The sequence below is a fragment of the Cyprinodon tularosa genome, unplaced genomic scaffold (assembly GCF_016077235.1).
Source record: "Cyprinodon tularosa strain WSP-4 unplaced genomic scaffold, ASM1607723v1 ctg448, whole genome shotgun sequence".
Classification (NCBI taxonomy): domain Eukaryota; kingdom Metazoa; phylum Chordata; class Actinopteri; order Cyprinodontiformes; family Cyprinodontidae; genus Cyprinodon; species Cyprinodon tularosa.
In genome coordinates, this window is record NW_024039172.1 from 181,587 (window position 1) to 205,154 (window position 23,568).

General features: G+C 38.7%; 2 protein-coding genes across 3 annotated transcripts; one reads left to right on the plus strand and one right to left on the minus strand.

The window, feature by feature from the left end:
• Positions 1–2,657: 2,657 nt before the first annotated feature.
• snu13b (SNU13 homolog, small nuclear ribonucleoprotein b (U4/U6.U5)) lies at positions 2,658–5,285 on the minus strand. The gene is made up of 3 exons (XM_038300337.1): positions 5,074–5,285; positions 4,804–4,924; positions 2,658–3,087 (listed from the first exon to the last, which is right to left on the minus strand). Exons 1-3 carry the CDS (start codon positions 5,074–5,076, stop codon positions 2,825–2,827), a joined length of 387 nt encoding a protein of 128 aa, XP_038156265.1. The 5' UTR covers positions 5,077–5,285; the 3' UTR covers positions 2,658–2,824.
• Positions 5,286–7,715: 2,430 nt separating this feature from the next.
• On the plus strand, positions 7,716–23,568 carry LOC119793266 (cytochrome b-c1 complex subunit 2, mitochondrial). Of its 2 annotated transcripts, none has more exons than XM_038300353.1 (14): positions 7,716–7,858; positions 11,175–11,243; positions 11,594–11,743; positions 12,354–12,418; positions 12,500–12,556; positions 12,670–12,794; positions 12,991–13,088; positions 13,175–13,232; positions 15,917–16,012; positions 16,119–16,318; positions 16,434–16,514; positions 16,589–16,665; positions 16,857–17,010; positions 23,236–23,568. In XM_038300353.1, exons 1-14 carry the CDS (start codon positions 7,826–7,828, stop codon positions 23,317–23,319), a joined length of 1,347 nt encoding a protein of 448 aa, XP_038156281.1. In that variant the 5' UTR covers positions 7,716–7,825; the 3' UTR covers positions 23,320–23,568. The 2 variants fall into 2 exon arrangements, with proteins under 2 accessions (XP_038156281.1, XP_038156280.1); XM_038300352.1 differs by lacking the exon at positions 11,175–11,243 and adding an exon at positions 11,280–11,381 and having other exon boundaries at positions 7,741–7,858.

Below are 23,568 nucleotides of genomic sequence, written 5' to 3' on the forward strand. Positions count from 1 at the left end.
TATATGCCCTAACCAGAAGGCTCCCACTCCCCTAAGTCCATCAGGGGCCAGGAGCTTTAACAATAAGCATTTAACAGCTTTATCAAGCTCTAATGTTTAATTATATATATCTATATAGATATATCTATATATATATCTGTATATCTATCAGATCTATATATATATATGGATCTCCTTTGCTAATCAGTGATTTAATGCATTTGTTGTATTTTCTCTAAATTAAATAGGCTGTTTATTTCACCCTTCTCTGTCCATTTGGCTAAGTAAATATATGCACCTTTGGATATACATTTCATCCAACTAAGAATCGTTAATATTTTCAGTTTGTTTTCTGAGAGATTATGTTTATGGTAACATGTTAAGCTGATGAGTCACTTTTTTTTCATTATTCAGTTACTTAATGTAATAGAAACCTGTCTGATCTTGCATTTTAGGAAGTCCTATTTTTTGATCAGGTTCTGAGTCTTTTATTAATACATTTTTTGGTAGGTTTTAATTTCTAAGAGTGGACTTAACCATCTACTTGAGCTTTGACTCCAGTTTTAGGGTTTCAGTTGTAGAGAAATAAGATTGTTAAAGGGTCAATAGAATTCATTTCATTTGTCAAAAATTCATTTGCTACATAATAATCAATTCTTGCTTTGTTACTTTAGCTGAACCATGAAAACTACGCATCCCCTAAGTTTTGCTCATGTTTCACGGACTACAAAATTATAACAGAGCCTTGGAGTTTTGTACACTATATTGCCAAAAGTATTTGCTCACCTGCCTTGACTCACATATGAGCTTAAGTGACATCCCGTTCCTAATCCATAGGGTTCAATATGACGTCGGTCCACCCTTTGCAGCTAGAACAGCTTCAACTCTTCTGGGAAGGCTGTCCACAAGGTTTAGGAGTGTGTTTATGGGAATTTTTGACCATTCTTCCAGAAGCGCATTTGTGAGGTCGCACACTGATGTTGGACGAGAAGGCCTGGCTCTCAGTCTCCGCTCTAATTCATCCCAAAGGTGTTCTATCGGGTTGAGGTCAGGACTCTGTGCAGGCCAGTCAAGTTCATCCACACCAGACTCTGTCATCCATGTCTTTATGGACCTTGCTTTGTGCACTGGTGCACAGTCATGTTGGAAGAGGAAGGGGCCAGCTCCAAACTGTTCCCACAAAGTTGGGAGCATGGAATTGTCCAAAATGTCTTGGTATGCTGAAGCATTCAGAGTTCCTTTCACTGGAACTAAGGGGCCAAGCCCAGCTCCTGAAAAACAACCTCACACCATAATCCCCCCTCCAACAAACTTTACACTTGGCACAATGCAGTCAGACAAGTACTGTTCTCCTGGCAACCGCCAAACCCAGACCCGTCCATCAGATTGCCAGATGGAGAAGCGCGATTCGTCACTCCAGAGAACGCGTCTCCACTGCTCTAGAGTCCAGTGGCGGCGTGCTTTACACCACCGCATCCGACGCTTTGCATTGCACTTGGTGATGTATGGCTTGGATGCAGCTGCTCGACCATGGAAACCCATTCCATGAAGCTCTCTGCGCACTGTTCTTGAGCTAATCTGAAGGCCACATGAAGTTTGGAGGTCTGTAGTGATTGACTCTGCAGAAAGTTGGCGACCTCTTCGCACTATGCGCGTCAGCATCCGCTGACCCCGCTCCGTCAGTTTACGTGGCCTACCTCTTCGTGGCTGAGTTGCTGTCGTTCCCAAACACTTCCATTTTCTTATAATACAGCTGACAGTTGACTGTGGAATATTTAGGAGCGAGGAAATTTCACGACTGGATTTGTTGCACAGGTGGCATCCTATCACAGTTCCACGCTGGAATTCACTGAGCTCCTGAGAGCGACCCATTCTTTCACAAATGTTTGTAAAAACAGTCTGCATGCCTAGGTGCTTGAATTTATACACCTGTGGCCATGGAAGTGATTGGAACACCTGATTCCAATAATTTGGATGGGTGAGCAAATACTTTTGGCAATATAGTGTATCTCATCTTTAGTTACCTAGCGGCTGACCCTGTGAGTCCAGCCACTGAATTACCTTTACAAGACTAATACAGAGTAAACATGGCTGATACGTCTGGCTGGCCAGGCTGAGTAATGGTTCCAGATATATTTTGATGGGATTCGGTTCATAAAACTGATACATTTGGAGACACCAAATCTCACTCGATTATAAATTATCCCATAAGCCGAAATCTGTAGAGTGCGAATGCTAGCAAAAGGAAGGTTTATCATTAACTAGATATCTGTCCTCAAGGCTCTGCATTTCAGGCAAAAGAGTAATAAAATTATAACTAAGGACAAAGAAAAATCTGTAAATTTCAACACAGCAGCCAACAGGCTGGACCAAATTAATAAAAATGTGGAATTAGTTTTACTCAACTATTACATCACAGAATGTGTATAATCTGGAGAAAGGGCAAAAAAAAATAAAATTATTTAAAAAACTTCTTTAAGGGGCTTTTCCTATGAAACTTTGACTTTGGGTGATAGCGAACATGTGCAACATAAACCATGAATACTTTCCATTGAAAAATGTCAATTTGTTGGGTTTTCTCCTTTTTCTGTTTTTACAGCAATTTCCATTTCCTTTAAGGTTTACTTGCTTGATTAATTTTAAAGTTTAACTCACATTTTTAAAGAAAAAACACGAGCTGCAAAAAAAAAAAAGAATGTTTATTAACATAAAGGTGATTACCCTACAAAATATACAATATTAAAAAAAAAAAATTTTCATGCAAAAAATTTTTTTTAAATCCAACATAAAATTGAAGCAAGGGATACATCCACCTTTGGAAATCTTTACCAATGTTGCTCAAAAGTCACACCAGCAATCTCTCAATAGCCATTTGAACTGACTGAATCTGTGGCTTTAGTTGAGATCCCTCCTTTATGGTGACAGAGGTGGCAATGACCGGACGGGACACACCACAGGCACGGCCCAGCGCTTGCTTGGAGCGGACAAACACATACGGGACGTTCTTGTCCTCACAGAGCAGCGGCAGGTGAAGGATGATCTCCAGTGGCTCAGCATCAGCAGCCATTACAATAAACTCTGCGATGCCTCTGTTCAAAGTTTTAGTGGCTAAGTAAAAGACAAAATGTAAAAAGATTGGGTTAATACAGTTATTTTAAAAATATTTGAGTGTCTAATGCACACCTCTTAGATAAACTGAGACAATAGCAATTAAACCAACATGTAGATTCTAAAGCATCTAAATCTGTGTTGATCACTGATGCATAACAAATTTCTTTAACATTATGCAAATAGCTAATTTATGACAGCTAAGTGGCATAAAGCCAACTTGATGCTTGCAACCCTTACTTGAACTTGATCAAGTTAAGCTGTGGTTAAAAAAAACACCCAAAACTCAAGTTTACTTCATTTAGCCAATGTCCTATATGTCCAACTCCACTATTACAGCCCCGTCCTTTGTCATTTTTCATTACTGGATGGGCCGTAAAAGAATTGACACTAGATTAAATAAAAAAAATTATAAATTGATAATGGAATAGTAAATTAACTTTCTGACAAATGAAAATACATACTTTTTGAACTACTTAAATTACAACATTACTTTGCATTCATTTTGATACATTAAGCATTTCTGTAAAACCTTTTTTCTGTTCTGTTTCTGTTTACTACATGACTCTGACTGTGTAAATTAGGGTTTAAGAACAAAAATATCAATGATGATGCAGAAGTCTCGACAACTCATAGCTTTAAAGGCAGGTTTCTGGCCAATGTCGTCATGGAAACTGAGGTCTGAGCACCTGGATTAATCGGCCTGTCCGGTAACAATAGACAGGAAACAAAAGAGCAAGGTGAATTGTCTGGAGAGTTCTGAAATCACAAACTCTCAATACATCTTGCCAGGAGCCAACAGATTGGTTAGGCATCGATAGAGAAATGCGTCAGACCAATGAAATGTGGGAACATTACAGCGTCAATCTGAGATGGAAAGCTGAAGTACCACAAACATGACTGTGCTGGTTTTAGATGGAATACTCTGCATTTCTTTTTGAGAAAAAGAAGCAAAAGGACGTGATTTTTGCCTTTGTGGATGGGAAGATGGTTGTAATGATGGGTATTTTGACCCACTGCCAAACTGTATTGACACTGGGTTGATACTGTCTGACAGAATACTGACACCTGCTGGACATTTAAAGACACTACAGGCAGCCTATTGGACAGACTGAATTGATTTGATGACCTAGGACAATCATTTAAGTGTAGGTTATATTGTATTATTTCATATCTATGATTAAATTGAAAATATATCTGATATTTTTAGATGCTGCCAATAAATAATGTAAACATATAACGTGAAAATTTAGGAGAAAATGTAAAAGAGGATGCTTGTGGACTAGGTTTTTTAATCATAATTCTTGATGCATGAAACTGATCACTAGATTATTTCCACCCCAATTGGCTTTTGCCAAGTTAGTTGGGTTATAAACCATTCAAAATAGAAACACTGCGCTGTTAGATAATAATTAGAAGATTTTTGTTGTAAATCAATGAACTAGTTTTCAAGCCCCCCCCCCCCCCCCCAAACAAAAACAATAGGTTTATATTTATAAAGTGAAGTTTTCACAACACAATTAAAAAATGTATTATATTCAAAAGGCACACAGTGTTATTTAGAAAATATTTAATTGATTATAGCAAAGTCATAGAACACAGTCTGTGATTAATACTGATTTATTGCTGACTGACCCACATAATCTGTAAGTTCTCCATAAATTAACTTTGGCGTTGATATGGTGTAAAAGGATTTGTTTGTGTAATTTGCTCCACCTTCATTGGCTCCCTTCCTCAGCTGTTTGTAGTTGGAGGCTTGCTGCACCAGGTCCAAGATGGTTTTGGTGAGAGTAGCATCGGCCAGCGGGTAGGCCTTAGGGTTCACTTGTGGCTCAGCCTTAACAAAACAGAAACAATACAGCCACAAAAAATAAGGGCGACAAGTGTTCAGTTAAAAAATAACAAATATTATCTCAAAGCAGCGCTCTCTAGTGTCTTGCTAAAAGTTAACGAGTGTGCAAACTGGTTAGCTAATGCAGTACTCACCATTGCGGAGTATTTTTCTCGTATTTCGGCCCTCTCGGCGAAATGCTTCACGGAGGACTACTTGTTTACCTTCTGGCTTTAAAGGGGCTGGAAAAAACGGCGCAGGATACGTTGCTTCACCAAATGTTTAACAGGTTTAAAGTCTTGAGTTCTAACGCATGCAGGGAGCACAAACGTTCACCACACGTGTTAATGGAAGAAGGGATCTTCTTCTTCTTCTTTTAGGTTTTTGGCAATTGGCGGACAACCGAATTTGTGCATTACTGCCACCGGGTGGTATGGCGTGGACTAGAACGTCTCTCAAAGACTAACTTATAAGATATCAACTACACCAAGATGTATTTATTAAATTCAATTAAAATGTTTAACAATCATAATTTTAACAATTTAATATAACATGTTCTATTGTCTCATCAGAGTTATATACATTTATGTCTCACTGTATAATTTAATTTCTACTTACATTTATTTGTTTATAGTATTTTTGGTAGCAATTAATTATGCTTATTTATTTATTGAGCATTTATTTATTTCTGTATTTATTTTTATATATGGCAGTCAGTCCTCCATACACCTATACTTCTTTTAAACTTTTTTGAACCAGAGTTCTTTGACTTTTTTTTTTTTTTTTACCTTTCATCCATTGTCTGTATTATTAAGCTTTTATTAATGTTACACTATTTCTGGTGAGTGTTTGCCTAATGGGTTATAGCGGTGCGCTTGTGCTCTGAGAAGGTTGCAGTAGTCTGCACTATGGGTCCCTGAGCAAGACCCTTAACCTCACTCCGCTCCCCGGGCTCCCCAGCCTACCGCTCTCCAAATGCAGAGGTACATTTCTCCAATGTGAGATCAATAAGTTTGATTAGTATTCTTTTTCATTTTCATTATCTCTGGAGATGGCAACAGATTTTTTTTTATCAAGAAAATCTATTTACATTTTTCTATCCACCCTTGCTTCAATTATCTGAAGTTTGCCAGTACCATATGCTGAAAAACGCGAAGCTGAATATGGCTTCCGATTCGTAAAATAAATAAAGGGCGATTCCACTTATTTTTCCCTACCTTCAACATCTTTAATCTACTCTAATTAAAATTAGAAAAAAAAAAGGTTTCACAAATCCCAGACCTGGTTTTAATTGTTCAAAAATTAGTTTAGAGTAATATAATCCACTAGACGTTTCTAGGTGTTGTAGGTTTTTTTATTAGAGTAGATTAAACATGCAGGTAGAGAAAATTCAGTGGAATTGCCCTTTATTCATTTTGCGAATCGGAAGCCAACTTCAGCTTCGTCTCACACGACTTCTCATGTGCGTCTTGTCTGTGATATCTCTCTCTCTCATACTCAATAGATAGCTTTATTCCCAGTAAACCCTGTATATTCAATTTAGATCAGGTGCATATGTGACGATAAAGGCAGGAAAACAATTACAATTGGTTTCTCTATGCCCGTTTTAGCTGGAGCTTTATTTTGTAGGGCACTGCAGGCGGGATTGGAAGTTACTCCCTCGGTATTTTGAATACAGCTTTTATTTCTTTACGTTCAGCCCAACAATGGGGAGTTTTAGATGGAAAATTGAAAATAAAATTAAAAAAAGTTTAAAAATGACTGATTTAGAAATTACTCAAACACCAGTTATTCAGTTATTCCACCGTGGATTCTACCAGAAGCAACAGTAGATATGTCAAAAATGAAAATAAACACAATCTTACATTGTTATGAGATATTAATTCCAGTTACATCTAAACAAGTATTATCAATGTATTCAAATGTATACAGATGAATCAAAAATAACAGGAAAAAATAAGAATCACTATTGTTGTACCAAAATTCAATACAAAAATCTAAAAAATGAATTTAGGACGGATTATCAGTATACACAGGAGAAATGTTGGCAATATCATTAGCTTTACAATCAGTAGAAGATACAAAACCACTAAAAACAGTAGTTTGTTCAGATTCAAGCTCTGCATTATCAAGTTTAATATACAACCAATCAGATAATAGGACAGATATTCTATTAGAAATATTTCATTCATTATACAGAATACAAAATCTGGGTTTGATAGTTATATTTGTGTGGTTTCCAGCACTTATTGGAGTAGAAGGAAACGAGAAGCCAGATAACATGGCAAAGAGGGCAATTGAAAATCCTGTTAGGTTTACAGTTAAACCAAGTAACTCTGGGGGGAAGGGTGTTATTTCGAGAGAAAAAAATGATAGAAAACTGGCAACAACAAAAAAAAAAAAGCTGGGATGAAGAAAAAATAGGAAGATGGTTTTATAAAATTCAGACGATTGGAAATGAAGAAACGGAAGACGAAATATGAATGAGAGTGATAACAAGGTTAAGATTTGGGCAAGCAGGACTTAATTTTACACTTTTTTTAAATTTCAAAAGCATGTCACTGGCAAATGTGATTACTGTGGAAAATAAGAAACAATAAAACCCTTTATACTAAAATGTCATAAATATGAAAGAGAGAGAACATACATGAGGAGAGAGTTTGAACATATTGAGGAAAAGATTAATTCATTGGATATTTTGAGGAAGAATTTGGAGAGAAAACATAAACAGATAGTTATTCCATTTCAGAAAACCACTATATATTTTTAGCAGCCGGAGCTGTGACACTAGAGGGCGCGCTTACCTGCTGCGCGTCTCTGCGCGCGACCGAAGAACGCGCGGTGGATTCTGGGTAGGGCACTTTGAAGACGGCCATATTGGCTGTTCGTCCTGGCTGAAGGAGAGAGATGAAGGGGATCCGGGGATTCAGTCAGCTCTCGGTGAGGTTCACCTTACGTAGCTTGTATGTTTAAAGATTTACGGACCCGGTTCCTCCACTACAGTAGTTTCGTCTAAATGAGGAAAACAAAATAAGTGCAGCGGACTTGTTAGCGGTAGCTTTGATGAAGACTGGCCGAGTAAGCTTCTAGCTTAAGAGCTTGACCTGAGAATACTTCATCACAAACACATACTTATCGGAAACTGCATTTCACTTTCAGTTAAACTGTTATAAGCTCATTTTGAGTTTCTAAATCAACTAATTATATTTCCTTTCCAGCGAAATCACAGCTAGCTGGTAGCTTCCTGTATGTTTCGACAAAACGAACTCGATTGCTTTGGCTCTTCACATTTTTTTTTTCGGTTAAACTGTAATAGATTTAGTCAAAATATACACGTTCAACTTGCTGAAACTTTGGTTAAATAGCAGTCTAACCGAATAAAAAATGTTTTAAGCTGAACAGAGTAGATTTAGCTGTAATACTGAGTGTAACATAACCTCCTGGAAGACCATTTAGTTATTCGGAATAATAATTTTATCGTTAAAGTTCCTCTTAAAATTGGTGTATCTGCAGCTATGGTTCTTGCCGGACTCTGCGTACAAATAGAACAAACATAAGATACAATTGATTAATAAATAGGTTAAGATAAATGTGAATGTTTTGCAAATTATTTGTTTTTTCTCCCTCGATCGGTGACTCTGATATAGCTTTATAATTTGGTTCAAAAGTCCTTCATTTCTTAAGCACTCGGTGGCTCTGAATAAAGAAGAAAAACTTGTGGTTATTCTGAGGACTATAGTTGTAGCCACCATATAAGCTTTTGGAGTTATAACATTATAACAATAAAGTCTTATTAGGTGTTTTTGTGTTGTCTTCTTTCAGTAGGAGATGCTCCTATAAGTTTCTGTTCTCTGTTTTAGATATTTATTTTCTAAACCTGTAATTTTCTGAGTTTTCTTTGCCTGCAAATCTCATTATGAACTTTATTAACAAACAACAATAATAATATTAGACATATGAATCTCAGGGTTTTCTGCTATAAATTCTCAATTATATGCAGAATATACATTGTTGAACTGTGCTTTTCTTGTAGGGCTAGCTGAGTAAACTCATAATCACATACAGGTGCTGGTCATAAAATTAGAATATCATGAAACAGTAGATTGATTTCAGTAATTCCATTTAAAAAGTGAAACTTGTATATTATATTCATACATTACATACAAACTCATATATTTCAGATGTTTATTTTGTTTAATTTTGATGATTACAAATGACAACAAATGAAAATCTCAAATTCATCATATCAGAAAATTAGAATATTACTGAAGACCAATAAAAACAAAGGATTTATAGAAATGTTGGCCAACTGAAAAGTATGAACATGAAAAGTATGAGCATGTACAGCACTCAGTATTTAGTTGGGCCTCCTTTGGCCTGTATTACTGCAGCAATGCGGCGTGGCATGGAGTCGATCAGTCTGTGGCACTGCTCAGGTGTTATGATAGCCCAGGTTGCTCTAATAGTGGCTTTTAGCTCTTCTGAATTGTTGGGTCTGGTGTATTGCATCTTCTTCTTCACAATACCCCATAGATTTTCTATGGGGTTAAGGTCAGGAGAGTTTGCTGGCCAATTAAGAACAGGGATACCATGGTCCTTCAACCAGGTACTGGTAGCTTTGGCACTGTGTGCAGGTGCCAAGTCCTGTTGGAAAATGAAATCTGCATCTCCAAAAAGTTGGTCAGCTGCAGGAAGCATGAAGTGCTCTAAAACTTCCTGGTATGTGGCTGCGTTGACCCTGGACCTCAGAAAACACAATGGACCAACACCAGCAGATGACATGGCACCCCAAACCATCACTGACTGTGGAAACTTTACACTGGACTTCAAGCAACGTGGATGAAGTGCCTCTCTTCTTTTCCTCCAGACTCTGGGACCTTGATTTCCAAAGGAAATGCAAAATTTACTTTCATCAGAGAATATGACTTTGGACCACTCACCAGCAGTCCAGTCCTGTTTCTCTTTAGCCCAGGCAAGACGCTTCTGACGCTGTCTGTGGTTCAAGAGTGGCTTGACACAAGGAATGCGACAGCAGAAACCCATGTCTTTCATACGTCTGTGTGTGGTGGTTCTTGAAGCACTCACTCCAGCTGCAGTCCACTCTTTGTGAATCTCCCCCACATTTTTGAATGGGTTTTGTTTCACAATCCTCTCCAGGGTGCGGTTATCTCTCTTGCTTGTACACTTTTTTCGACCACATCTTTTCCTTCCCTTCGCCTCTCTATTAATGTGCTTGGACACTGAGCTCTGTGAACAGCCAGCCTCTTTAGCGATGACCTTTTGTGTCTTGCCCTCCTTGTGCAAGGTGTCGATGGTCGTCTTTTGGACAACTGTCAAGTCAGCAGTCTTCCCCATGATTGTGTAGCCTATAGAACTAGACTGAAAGACCATTTAAAGGCTTTTGCAGGTGGTTTGAGTTAATTAGCTGATTAGAGTGTGGTACCAGGGGCCATCAATTTTGAACCTTTTCACAATATTCTAATTTTCTGATATGATGAATTTGAGATTTTCATTTGTTGTCATTTGTAATCATCAAAATTAAACAAAATAAACATCTGAAATATATGAGTTTGTATGTAATGTATGAATATAATATACAAGTTTCACTTTTTAAATGGAATTACTGAAATCAATCTACTTTTTCATGATATTCTAATTTTATGACCAGCACCTGTTCTTTGGGGAATCTTAAATCATCAAATTAGAAATGCAACAATTATCATATATTTTTTAGTTGTTTTTAAACATAACACTTTTTTAACATGCGTTAGCATTATGAAGGATGTATGGGATGACATATAATACAGTCTTAATTATTTTCTATTACTGATTATTTTTGCTTACTATCAGTCTTCGTCTATTCCTTGGATTAACTCTTCACCTCCAGTATTTCCAAACCCATTAATTTCCATAACAGATGCTTATGATGAACATTGCACAATGTGGTTACTAATGGACCACCCTATGAAGACCCCTCCCCACAATTTTTATGCTTTAAAAAGTTGTTGCACAGTGTTTGAGGAAAAGGAAGACCTAACGCCTGTACAAATGTTGTTCTGAACAGGAACAGTTGGTCTGCTCCCTTGAAAGACCTTCTCTTTTTGAATAGCTTTTTAAAGTGTTAGTAATTAATCCTCATTAAAAACATCCAGTTGTGTGTTTTTGCTGTTTCCTTCAATTGGTCCATTAACCCACAAGATAGGCAATAACACATTAGCTGTAATGTCCTGCTTTCCCATTTTCTCTGTTTTCCCAGACAAGGCTTTACGCAGCCCAGGCTGCCCGTAAGGTGGAACTGACAGGGTTTCAGCCACAGGATGTGCAGGTCAGTGATTGTTGACATATTTTTTTTCCTCCACAGAGACGGTTTTATACAGCTGCTAGAAAAGGCCAGTCCCTTACCGAACCTCTGTCTGGTCTGAAGCTCTCTCCGGGGGCTCCCAACTCCTACCAGGATATTCATGTATGTAGGGATGAGTGACGGCAGGCTGCGCTTTGGCTTTACGAGTCCGGCCGTGGACTCATTTTGTTGTGTTATGCTTCTGTTTGAAATTGGTAAATTATCTCACTAAACATACAGAATAGGCCAGAAGCCAAGGCTTACTGGGAAACAGTGGATTGTCTTTATATGATGTTAATTGTAAAGGGGCACTCTGTCTGCGTCTCCCCCCTCAGGTAAGCAAGCTGCCCAGCGGACTGGTGATCGCGTCCTTGGAGAACTACTCCCCAGCCTCTAAAATTAGTGTCTTTGTCAAAGCCGGCTGTCGCTATGAAACCCCCGACAACCAGGGTGTAACCCACTTCCTCAGGCTGGCCTCCAACCTGGTAAGTGATTTCATAGCAGCCCATTTGATTCTAATGTTATTCCTGCTGTTTTTAGCGACCTTTCATGCTAAAGGGTCACATTCATGAGCTAAGACACCTAAGGAAAACTAGAGTAGTAAATATATTGCTTATTAAATTGTTATTCATTTATAAAGTTATGTCATTTATAAGGAAATTTAGTGTCTGGTTTCTGATTTCTATTGAAAATGAGTCTGATTTGTTATTTTTAATGTTTAATATTTGTATTGAAACAGATCTCTAAACCTAGACCTTTAATTTGAAACCTTATTTTGGTTATTATCAAAATTATCCAGTATTTAATGGCCCATCCAGTCTGTTCCTCTGCTTGATTTTAATGTGTCAAAGCTGAACTCACACATATAAGAAAACCCCTTTGATTGATAAAAGCTTGTTTAAACAGATCCCAGCCCTATTTTATTTCACTACCTATTTCATTGTACCTCTTGCAATGCACTCGCAGACCACTAGGGGTAGGAGTACGGGAATCACTGTTCTAGGTGATCAAAACTCCCAAGGTTTTTTTAAACAAGCTAAAACTTACATATTTTATTACTTTTATACACACCTGTGTTCCTTTTTGACTTTGTAGACAACCAAAGGAGCATCAGCGTTTAAAATCTGCCGTGGTATTGAGGCCGTGGGAGGCAGCCTGAGGTCGGTGCTCTCACCTAAATAAAAAAGCATTGTCACACTTCAATTCAGTGTCCTTATCCTGTATATTCCTTTTCTGCACAGTGTGACTTCATCCCGGGAGAATATGATGTACACAGTCGACTGTTTGAGAGATGACTTGTGAGTGTTTTCATCATGCATTTCTTTTCCAGAGACTGACGTTGAAGGCAGATCTTATCACTTATTCTGATATCCGTTTGTTGTGTTTCTGCCTCCGTCTTCATTGTCTGCAGTGACACTGTGATGGAGTTTCTGATAAATGTGACAACAGCTCCTGAGTTCAGACCATGGGAGGTATCTGAGCTTACACCGAGGGTGAAGTTGGACAAAGCACATGCTTCACAGAACCCCCAAATAGGTTGGCATTTTATTATTACTTCATTTTAGTCCAAACATATGGATTGAGTTCCTTTGGTGCACCTGCCTGCTGCATTCACACATACGCTTTCAGTATAGAGATATCAAAATGGTTGCATTTATTGTGAAAAGGGCAAACCAAACACTTAACATCAACTCTGTTTCTGTTTTGTTAAACATCATCTGTTCTTTCTTAGGTGTGGTTGAAGGTCTTCATGGAGCAGCATATAAGAATGCTCTGTGTAACTCGTTGTACTGTCCAGACCACATGGTGGATAACATCCAGTCTGAACATGTGAGTCATTTTCAACATGTCAACATTGTAAAATGCCTGTTCAAAGTGGGGCTTTTTTTCTGAAATTTGTTTTCTCTTCCCTCAAGCTTCATCAGTTTGTCCAGAACAATTTCACCAGTGCAAGAATGGCTCTTGTGGGACTTGGTAAGAGGAATTGTCATTATTTAACATGTATCCCTTTCACACTGGCTGAAAAACCCACTTAAACCTGGGAACAATCAGTGTTTCGAGCAACAATCAACCCGGCAAGCGACCCCTCGCCTCTGATTGGCATGCTATGAAAACACCAGAACCGAGTCGACCCGCTAAATTACGTGATACCATTGAGTGCAACGTGCGGATGTTCACACATCGCTCCGGTCGCTTAGAATCTAACAAGCCAAACAAATCTTTTTACACTTGATCAACATGGTGAAGCTCGGGTCGGAGAGGTTCGGACAGATAACAGAGCAAAAAAACAAAGCTCACTGACTATGCCCATGCTTCTTTACATGTAGCCCTCCATTGTTTGCGTTCCTGAATTCTGTCGCACTGAAAGAAGCTGTGCTGCTGCCAACTAATTTAAACCCAGCTTTTTTGCAAATGGGAAGGGAGCCAAATGCTGATTGTTAACGGGTCAGCTCATGTTTAAAATACACGAGTTAACCCACTACTTCCAAAAAACGTTAAAAGACAATCCACTGTACTTTTGTTTCCAAGTTGGAAGTCATTTCACTTCCCATCCAGTAAGCTTTTTCAATTCAAAATGTCAGAAATACCGTGGAGTTTGAGGGTCTATAAATCGGACCAATAGCAAAGCCTTGTTTTTGTTTAGAAAACATGCAAATTGAACCTGACGAACGGCTCCGCCCCTTTGGAACGGGGGTCGTTTGAGTTCTTTGTTAGCCTGTAATAGCCGATGCCTGTCTATGCCTCAACAAAAGTTGTCTAAGATACTAAGAAGATACTAATAGAGGAACACTCCACTTCTGTTTCAAGTTTATGCTAGTTATGGATATTAGTTCTCATATTACTTTCCTAAAGATTGACTGATATGACATAACATCAAATAAAAAATACAATTTCTCTGTCCTTACAGTTTCCATTAACTTCCATTATAATTGTCTGGCAAATGTTATATAAAACTAATATCAATAAGTTGCATAACTCCACAGTGATGTAATTCAGGTAACGGCTAAAACAAGATTCCAAGAATTTATTATAAATATTGATGAAATAAAATAGAAAATAAAATAGAATTGATTTTGAAAGATCAACTCTCTTCTAGTTTAGATCTTTCTTAGAAAAAGGAGTTATTCCAAATTTTGTCAGCAGGCGTACCAAATCTATGATTTTCTTTAAAGCAGTTGATCAATATCAGAATATATCAGTGTGCATCTAATATCTATGATATAAGCATGCTGATAGAAACAGCTCACTTAGATACGCTTCTGTTTATGTATGCCGTTGTTATTAAAACATTGTTCAGTTGTTCTCATACTTGTTATTGTTGAGTGATGATGATGATGATGATGATGATGAATGATTCTCCGCAGAGTAATGTTATAGTAATAATATAATATATCATATTATAATTAAGGGTGAACCAAAATGAAAATTCTAGGCAAAAACGAAAATGAGAAGCACCTTTAGCATTTTTAGCTACGATGTGTTCGCTAATCTTAAATGAAACCAAGGAATTTCATCAAATCAGTGAGAAAAGTATCAAAATATTTATTTCTTTGTTATGCATTTTTACCTAAGCGAATCACCGGCAAACCTTCATAACCCGTCCGCCACAGATGGAGCGTCATGTTCTGTGTTTGCGTTCATTTTGTGTCACATTCTTCTCATAATCAGAATGCTGATGGATTTCTATGGCATCATTTTTGTGCCACTGGCCTGAATGCACAGTGGGAGAGATGCACAGAGTTGAAACTCAAACATCCTCACTCTAAACCTGTATTCAGTCCTTTTCTGTGTGCGTTTCTGCATGCTGGCTTTGCTGTTTTCTTAAGATCCCTTTTCCCCCTTGCTGTTTTTCCTGGTTGCCATGTCATCTTGTTTCCGCCGCAAGTAGAAACATGTGATTTTGTTTTTGTGTTAATTGTCTTATTGGCCATAAAAACAAAAATGAACTTGTCGCTAATTTGGCCAAAGATTTTGGTGCATCACTTATAATTAAATAACTTGATCTGAGTTTTTTAACATTCCACACATGAAAAGTGAGTAATAATAGTATCTAAGGTTCTAACCGATATGTTCCTTCAGTATCGCTGTTGGTTTGTATTAGGGCTGGGAAATTAATTGCATTTGTGAAATTATCGCAATTTTTTAAAATGCAATTTTCAAAGTACAGAGGCTCTCAATTATAGTCACAATACATTAAACAAGAGTAAAAAACTCAATTTCTCCCTTTGGTGGCGGTAATACGATTAAAGTGGGTACGCTGTCACACAGGAGGGGACAGAGAGTTGCAGCTAGCACCTAGATCTATGCTTAATAGTAGAAGACAGCACTTTTTCTTTCAAATGTTACAGCAAAGTCCTGCAGCTCTGTATTCTGGAAAAGCAGTTCATGGAAAAACTGAAACCCTGGAGTAAAACATCGACTTGTTGTACTTATTGACCCCAATATTGGTTGAAAAGTATTCGCAATTTAGATTTCTGGCAAAGTCGTTCATCCCTTGTTTATACTGCAAATTCTGTATCTTACCTGAAATGAAAAAGTTGTACAGGGACATCCTTAATGTATTTAAAAGAAAAGAACTTGTGACACCAACCTATTATTAGAGTGGTGTAGCTCTGGGTTTCTGTTCAGTTTAGATTGTGATGTTCTTGGTCCATCAGGTGTTGATCACTCTGTGCTGAAGCAGGTTGGGGAGCAGTTCCTCAACATCCGCGGTGGAGCAGGAGCCACGGGGGCCAAAGCGCAGTACCGTGGGGGTGAGCTCTGCAATCGCTAATCTTTATGGACACTATTTAAGGCTTTTCTGTTGTTACTGTACAGCATTTAAATAACCTTTCAGTTTTGGCATGGTCTCATGTGCAGGAGAGTTTCGGCATCAGAGCCTCGACAGTCTGGTCCATTCTGCTGTGGTGAGCCAGTCGGCACCAGCTGGTACCAGCGAGGCTCTGGCCTTCAGTGTGCTGCAACATTTACTGGGAGCTGGTCCACATGTTAAGAGGGGCTCCAGTGTCTCCAGCAAATTGATCCAGGGGGTTGCCAAGGCAACCACAGACCCCTTCGATGTGTGTGCTTGTGTCACTTTTTCATGCAATCTTTATAAAGTTACAAACATCTATAGAGGAAGATTTTGGTGCATGATATCCACCGGATGAAGGTCTTTTGGTGTATCTGTGACAGGTGAGCGCTTTCAATGCCAGCTACTCTGACTGTGGTCTGTTTGGGATCTACACCATCTCCCAGACTGCAGCAGCTGGTGACGTGAGTATTAGAATACTTATTTCTCTGATGGACTATGTTTGGAAGATGATCCCTGTCAAACTTTTCCCTTTCAGGTGATCAAGGCTGCCCTCGCTCAGGTGAAATCTGTTGCTGATGGAGGAATCACAGCTGCTGAACTAACTCGAGCCAAGTAAGGAACCCTGATAGACAGCTCTTTAATAGTTTTTACCTGGATTGAATTTCCCCAAGTTAATTATAACTTAATTTTTCTTTAACTAGATATCATTATAACCTTTTATCAAGTAGATCACAAAGTTCCAGGATTTCATTAATTCACCAAAAAAAGAAATGTTTTTTCCCCCCTTATTATTTTCTGCTTAGGGCTCAGCTTAGGGGTCAGTTTCTCATGTCTCTGGAAACCTGGGAGGGTCTGCTGGAGGCCATGGGCTCCCAGGCTCTGGCTGATGGAACCTACCACTCTCCAGAGGAAATCTCCAAAAACATCGACAACGTCTCCCTGACGGATGTTGCAAATGTAAGATGTTTGCTTCCACTGGAGCTCAGTCACGCTGTAATGTTTCAAGGCTGAACTTAAATTTGTATCTTTTGAACTTTGGCTTAATAAGTTTTAGCCTAAATTTTGGAGAGCGAAAGATATTTTGCTTCTCACAATATTTATGGGCTTCAGTTTTATATGTTTTTATCAGACGTTTCTGTGATTTACTAGACTGGTGTAAATAAGTTCTAAGGGCTTTTATTAAAAATTACTTTTACTGAATAGGTTGCTAGGGAGATTGAGATCAGGGGAGCTTTAACAACATTAATTCTGATTTCAGTGTTTTAAATGGGGAAGAGAAAAGTATTTTAGATAAAAAAAAATGTCCATGTGATGAGTTGATATGTCCGCTTCAGAATGATTTCTTCTGGGTTGTAAAGGCTGCAATTGCTGATTATTTTGCAAATTGATTAATCTCTCAATTATTTTTTTGATCAAAAATCAGATATCAAAAGCTTCCTTTAAGAAGATTTTTTAAAAGAAATTAAACCAGGTAAACTAAAACGTATTCACTTGAGGAGTTCTCGATAGAGCATATTGATAGACAAAAACATTCTTTTTTATCGTAAATGCAAAATCTTTATATTTTTTTATATAATTTTGTTACCGTATTTTCACGACCATAAGGCGCACCGGACTAAAAGGCGCACTCTCAGTTATGTGTCCCATTTCTGTATTTAACACACACATAAGGCGCACCGGACTATAGGGCGCGTTTTTTATATACAGGTACAAGTCCTCTACTACCTTTAAATACCTCTACTGCGTATTTAAAAATACAGCGGGGGCAAAACTGAGTATGACTGTGCTTTATTCATGTATTTATTACAAAGTATTAATCAAACCTGGCAGCTGGCCGTGAGACAGACCAACATCGCAGATGACACAGCGCTGTGATCACTCCTAAATTAACTTAAAATCCTGAAAACTGCTGACGGAATATGTTCGCTTTTATTGCCGGTATCCTGGTGCCTGCAGCTAAAATTATTTAGATGAAAAACACCTGCCAGCCGCCGCGGTGAACCCCAGGCTGCCCAGCCTACAGGCTGCTGATGAAGAGATTTCTGCTGTCAGCGCACCGCTGGTATGTGGGGGTCTGAGCGCCTCCGACAGAAATAGATAATCTGGATGAACTGACTGCAATTATTAAGTTTTCAGGTGGACTTTCTCACTTAAAAACATATTAAAACTACTTTATTCCCACTGATCACAGCAAATATAGCTGCAAGATTTAGATTATTTAGATGAAAAACACCTGCCAGCAGCCGCGGTGAACGAAAGGATTTCTGCTGTCAGCGCACCGCTGGTATGTGGGGGTCTGAGCGCCTCCGACAGAAATAGATAATCTGGATGAACTGACTGCAATTATTAAGTTTTCAGGTGGACTTTCTCACTTAAAAACATATTAAAACTACTTTATTCCCACTGATCACAGCAAATATAGCTGCAAGATTTAGATTATTTAGATGAAAAAACAGCTGCCAGCCACCGCGATGAAGAGGAGGAGACGCGGCCCAGAGGCTGCTGTTGAATTAAGTTTTCAGGGAGAAAAATACAGCGGGAGCAAAACTGAGTATGATTGTGCTTTATTCATGTATTTATTACAAAGTATTAATCAAACCCATCAAAGTCATCCTCCTCTGTTTCTGAATAAAACAGCTGCGCTAAATCAGACATGCCAGTTTCCCCATCTGCGCTGTCAGAGTCACTTTCCGTGCAGCGCAGCTCCTCAGAAATAATGCCGGCTTTTGCAAAAGCTTGAACAACAGAGCCAGCAGACACGTTAGTCCAAGCATCTACAATCCATCCGCAAACGGTGGCGTAACTTGCCCGGCGCTGCCTTCTTATCCTGAAACTGTGGTCTCCGTCGGTCATCCATCGCTCCCCACGCCGCTCGCAGCCTTACTTCGAACGGCCGCTTCACACCGATGTCGAGCGGTTGAAGTTCCTTTGTCAGACCCCCGGGATAACGGCGAGCACAGCGTTCATTTGATTCATCTTTTTTTCACATCGGCTGTGAGATGGGCACGCAGCGATGGTGATGCGTGGAAAAAACCACCTAGTCTTCTCACATACACCTGCCTCAGCCACGCATCCATCCAGCCTTTTCCATTTGCGTTAATATCATGTCATCAGAGCGCTGTCTGTCTCGCTGGCAGCTCCCAGATCAGCTTCTCTGATTGGTTGATGCGGCGCGTCCAGCAGCAAAACTTCAATTTTTCCATCTGAGCAGCGTTGGCGGTGCTTCAGATGCTTAAACGTTCCCGACGTGCTGCACCAAAATGCGCTGCGGGACCTTTTGCTGCACCTATACTCGCGTCAACCATTGACTTTGCATGTAAACACGCTGCTTCTGCTGCACCTGCTGGGTCCGGTTCACACCGATGTCGAGCAGCGTTAATTTGTTTTTCACATCAGCTGTGAGATGGGCACGCATGGAGTTACATATTAACAGCGATGGTGAGGGGTGGAAAAAAAACACCTGGCCTCCTTACATTCAGCCACTCTTTCATCATCTCCTCAATGAGGTGGTCTCAAAAGTCGCAGTTACAACACACATAAGGCGCACCGCACCATAGGGCGCACCGCACATTTTGAGGGGAAAAAAAAGACGTTTAAGTGCGCCTTATAGTCGTGAAAATACGGTATAATTACTGCTCTAAGTAGATTGGTCTGTCAGCTACAGCAATATTTTACAGTCTCTATATTCCAGTTTATGATTAATTGATTACTAAATTAGTTGACAGTTATTTTAATAATCGATTAATTATGATTTATCTGATCATTTTAGCCCTATTTGTAATGTTACCTTTGTCCACTAGAGGCTGCTGTTATGCATTCTTAAGCGGGGCATCAGTGGTATTTGTCCTGCCAGAGTCGAGGCAAGGTAGAGCAGAAACACTAATCAATCCAGAGTTCGGTCCGGAATTTATTTCATTCTCCAAAGATGCAGATTCACTTTGTGTAATTATTTTTGTATATATAAACACTTGATAAACTCCTGATGTTATCGCTTATTTAAGCACCTGTTTAAAGGCGCTGCTAGAGGCAGAAAATGTCTTCCCGTACTGAATGCAGGATTATGCTAAAAACAGAGCTAAGCTTTCGCTTCACTGAAACAAATGGTCTGGCAGCGTGTCTAAGTGACAAATCCTGTCATTTCAAATGAAAGTTTCACATCTGGACATTAGAAATCCCAAATGTTTCACATATTTTTTTCATTTTTTTTTATTTGCTAACTTAATAGGTTCCTGTTTTGTTACGTCTTCTTCGTATGTCTAGTTTTATAATGTGTAAGAAAACAATTATTTTTTTATTTTATTATTCAGTTAGTATTTACTGCACCTGGCCCAGTCCATTTTAATGCAATGATGTGCTTTTTTAATTTTATTTTTATTGAGCTCATTGTACAAAAAAAAAAAGATTTTGGCCTTTATCTTACTGGAAAGATCCTTTGAGATAAAAAAAAAAAAGTTTGCCTATTAATAATTTGTTAGTTGCTCAAACAACTTTACATTTATTAATTTATTGATAATCAATAACTTGCATCTCTAATAGCTGTGCTGTAATGTCATCACTCTTGCTTGGTAAATTAGGCCTCCACCATCCTACCCACAGGATGCAATGGCTGTTTTAGAAAAAGGTAATTTCTTTGTTCCACAGTAGGATGCAAAGGTCATCCTACTGTCTCTGTAAAAGCATTCCTATGTGCTGCCATTTCTAAACAACTTTTAGGCCTTTAAGTGTATCCCCTCCAGGAGAGCCTCCTGGTTATGCTGAAATTTGAACTTGATGATTTTATTTGAATGTTACTCTATTATAACCTTTCCTATGAGATTCCTTTGATGCAGTGCTGTGAGGACATTCCTTAGAATGATCACAGTTTGGACACTATATCCCATTTAAAATGACCATTCTGCATTTCTGAATCCGGTAATAGGAATGCAAGTTGCAGAGTGATAAATGAATCTAGAGTTGATTGATCTTATTGGTCGACGAATGACTGATTAAGCAGCTATTTGCCTTAAAACCTGTGTTTTCTTGTTAATAAAAAGGATCTTTTCTTAACAGGAAGGACTAAATGTTTTTGCAATATATTTGTAAGAATGCAGCATATTGCGTTTTAACCATTCACTGTGCCAGGTGCATTAAATACTGACTGACTAAACAAAACCATGTTTTCCTAAACAGTATTATATATATAAATGCATATATAGAGAGAAACAGGAACTTATAAGGTTGCTGAATTAAGAAGATTAATAAAATATGTGAAACACTTGTGACTCATGATTTCCAGTGTACAGTGTGTGTGAAGCCAATTAACCTAACAGTCATGTTTTTGGACTGGGAGGAAGCCGGAGTACCCGGAGAAAACCCACACATGCACAAGGAGAACATGCAAACTCCATGCAGAAAGACCCTGGGCCGGGAACCAAACCTGGAATCTTTTTGTTGCAGAGCAGGCGAGCTACCCAGTGCGCCCCTCAGAAATACTGAGCAGTTAGGTGATAACTTAATATTTTGAAACAGAGCAACATAAAGTCCATGCTGCCTCCCTGACACCATTAAACTGTAAATACCGTATTTTCTGGACTAGAAGGCGCACCTGAATATTAGCCACAAAATCCTGTTTTGTGAAAACTGCAGGTGTTTTAATGTTTAATCATGGTAGGAGATTGTCAGGAAAGAGATGGTTGTTTGGGAACAAATCCCTTTTATGAACAGTTTGAAAAACAAGCTACCAGTATATATATGCATAACTTTTTATGTATATGTACAACTACCGGTAAATTACAAGTACAAAACATGTACTGTGCTGTTTAAATGAGTAACAGATGGACTGCATAGAAATAACATGCTGCACACCAGAAAATATAGATTGGGCCTACCTTTTGGGCTAAGGTGCAGCTTAGGCTTTAACAAGAAGAAAAGATGTTTATCACCATGGTCTTCTCCCTGCCCACTAAAACCATCAAAGTGCTCTTCTTCAGTGTCGGAATACAACAAGCTCAGGATGCCTTCGTCATCGACTCTCTGCTTCTATCTCTGTCCAAAGCAAAGAACCCCTGGTTGTCAGTGTCAGAATGGAACACCCTCTGAATGTTAGTGGCGGTGTCCTCCTCTTTACCACGCCTCTTTAGACACTTCTCCACATTGTCAAAATCCTTCAGCAAACTTAGGCAAAACTTGCTTTTCACAGTTTTGATAAATGATTTATTGCGCCCTGTCATCCCCGCCTCCCACAGAACGCTCAGTGTTACAATTCACACTGATGTCTAGTGGGTGCAGTTGCTTTGTTGTGCCTCCAGGAATCACAGCTGGAATTGAGTTAGTGCTCCTAATGGCTGCTTTCAAAGAATGTATGATATGGGCGCTCATGCTGTCCAAATGAACAATGCTTTATGTGGGGAAAGAATTCTCCAGGTTGCTTCCTTTTGCATTCTTGCAACCACTCCTTCATTATGCTTTCCATCATCCAGCCTTTCTTGTTGACTTTAACAGAGATTCTGCTCTGAATATCTTCTGTCATCTGTTTCAATATTACCATTGGTGGTAAGCTTTGCCAGCCCTTCCAAAGTAGGCAAAGTAGTGGAAGTAGCGGAACAAAGCAAAACAAAACCTCTCATAAATCACAAAAATAATGAAAAATCCATAGAAAAGCCGCACATCACTATAAGCTGCAGGGTTGAAACTTGTGAAAAAAGTAGCAGCTTAAACTCTGAAAATTACGGTAATCTCAGACCGGATTCTGGATTAATTGATGTTTCTGCTTTAACAGGCCTCTGCTCTGGCTTTACATGTTTTGCAAATAAAAGTAAGGCTCCAATTAAGAATGACCAGCCGCGTCCTCTTGTGGGCGGCAGTACCATCAAAACACTGAAACTCCTTTTAAGTGGACATTGTCCAACAGTTAGATGGAACAAATTTTAATGGAAAAAACCGTTAATCGGCACTTAATGGAGTTTTAAATATCTGTTTAGTCAAATTGATTATATTAACTTATATTAGCAGGTTAATTTGTGCAGGTTTGAAAGTGTTTGGAATCAATATTTCAATCGAACATTTCTTCATAGCTTCTTAGCCTCAATGTGATTTCCAAGTAAAAAATCCAAATTAGTTGCTGTTGTGGAATTCTGTCATTCCAAAATATTTAACTATGACTACATTTTGTCGTCTTTGTTCTTGTCTCCCTGTCTCCTATAGGCTGCCAAGAAATTTGTGACTGGCAAGAAGACGATGGCATCCTCCGGCAACCTCATAAAAACTCCCTTCGTAGATGAAATTTGAAAATCTTCTACTGGACATTTCAAATGACATCAAATGTCTTCTAATTAAAAAAATCATAACTTTTTCCTGTTTCAATGATATGATCGTAAGAACATTGTCATAAAAACACCACTGGCTAGTTGTGTTTTGAAACGGCATATTGTGAATTGATCTCTGTGGCATCACTGTACTGTCTCTGTTATCTGTCCAAATGGCAACTGAATAGATAATGTAAAATAGGGAATTAAATCTATCTGCCTACTACGTACA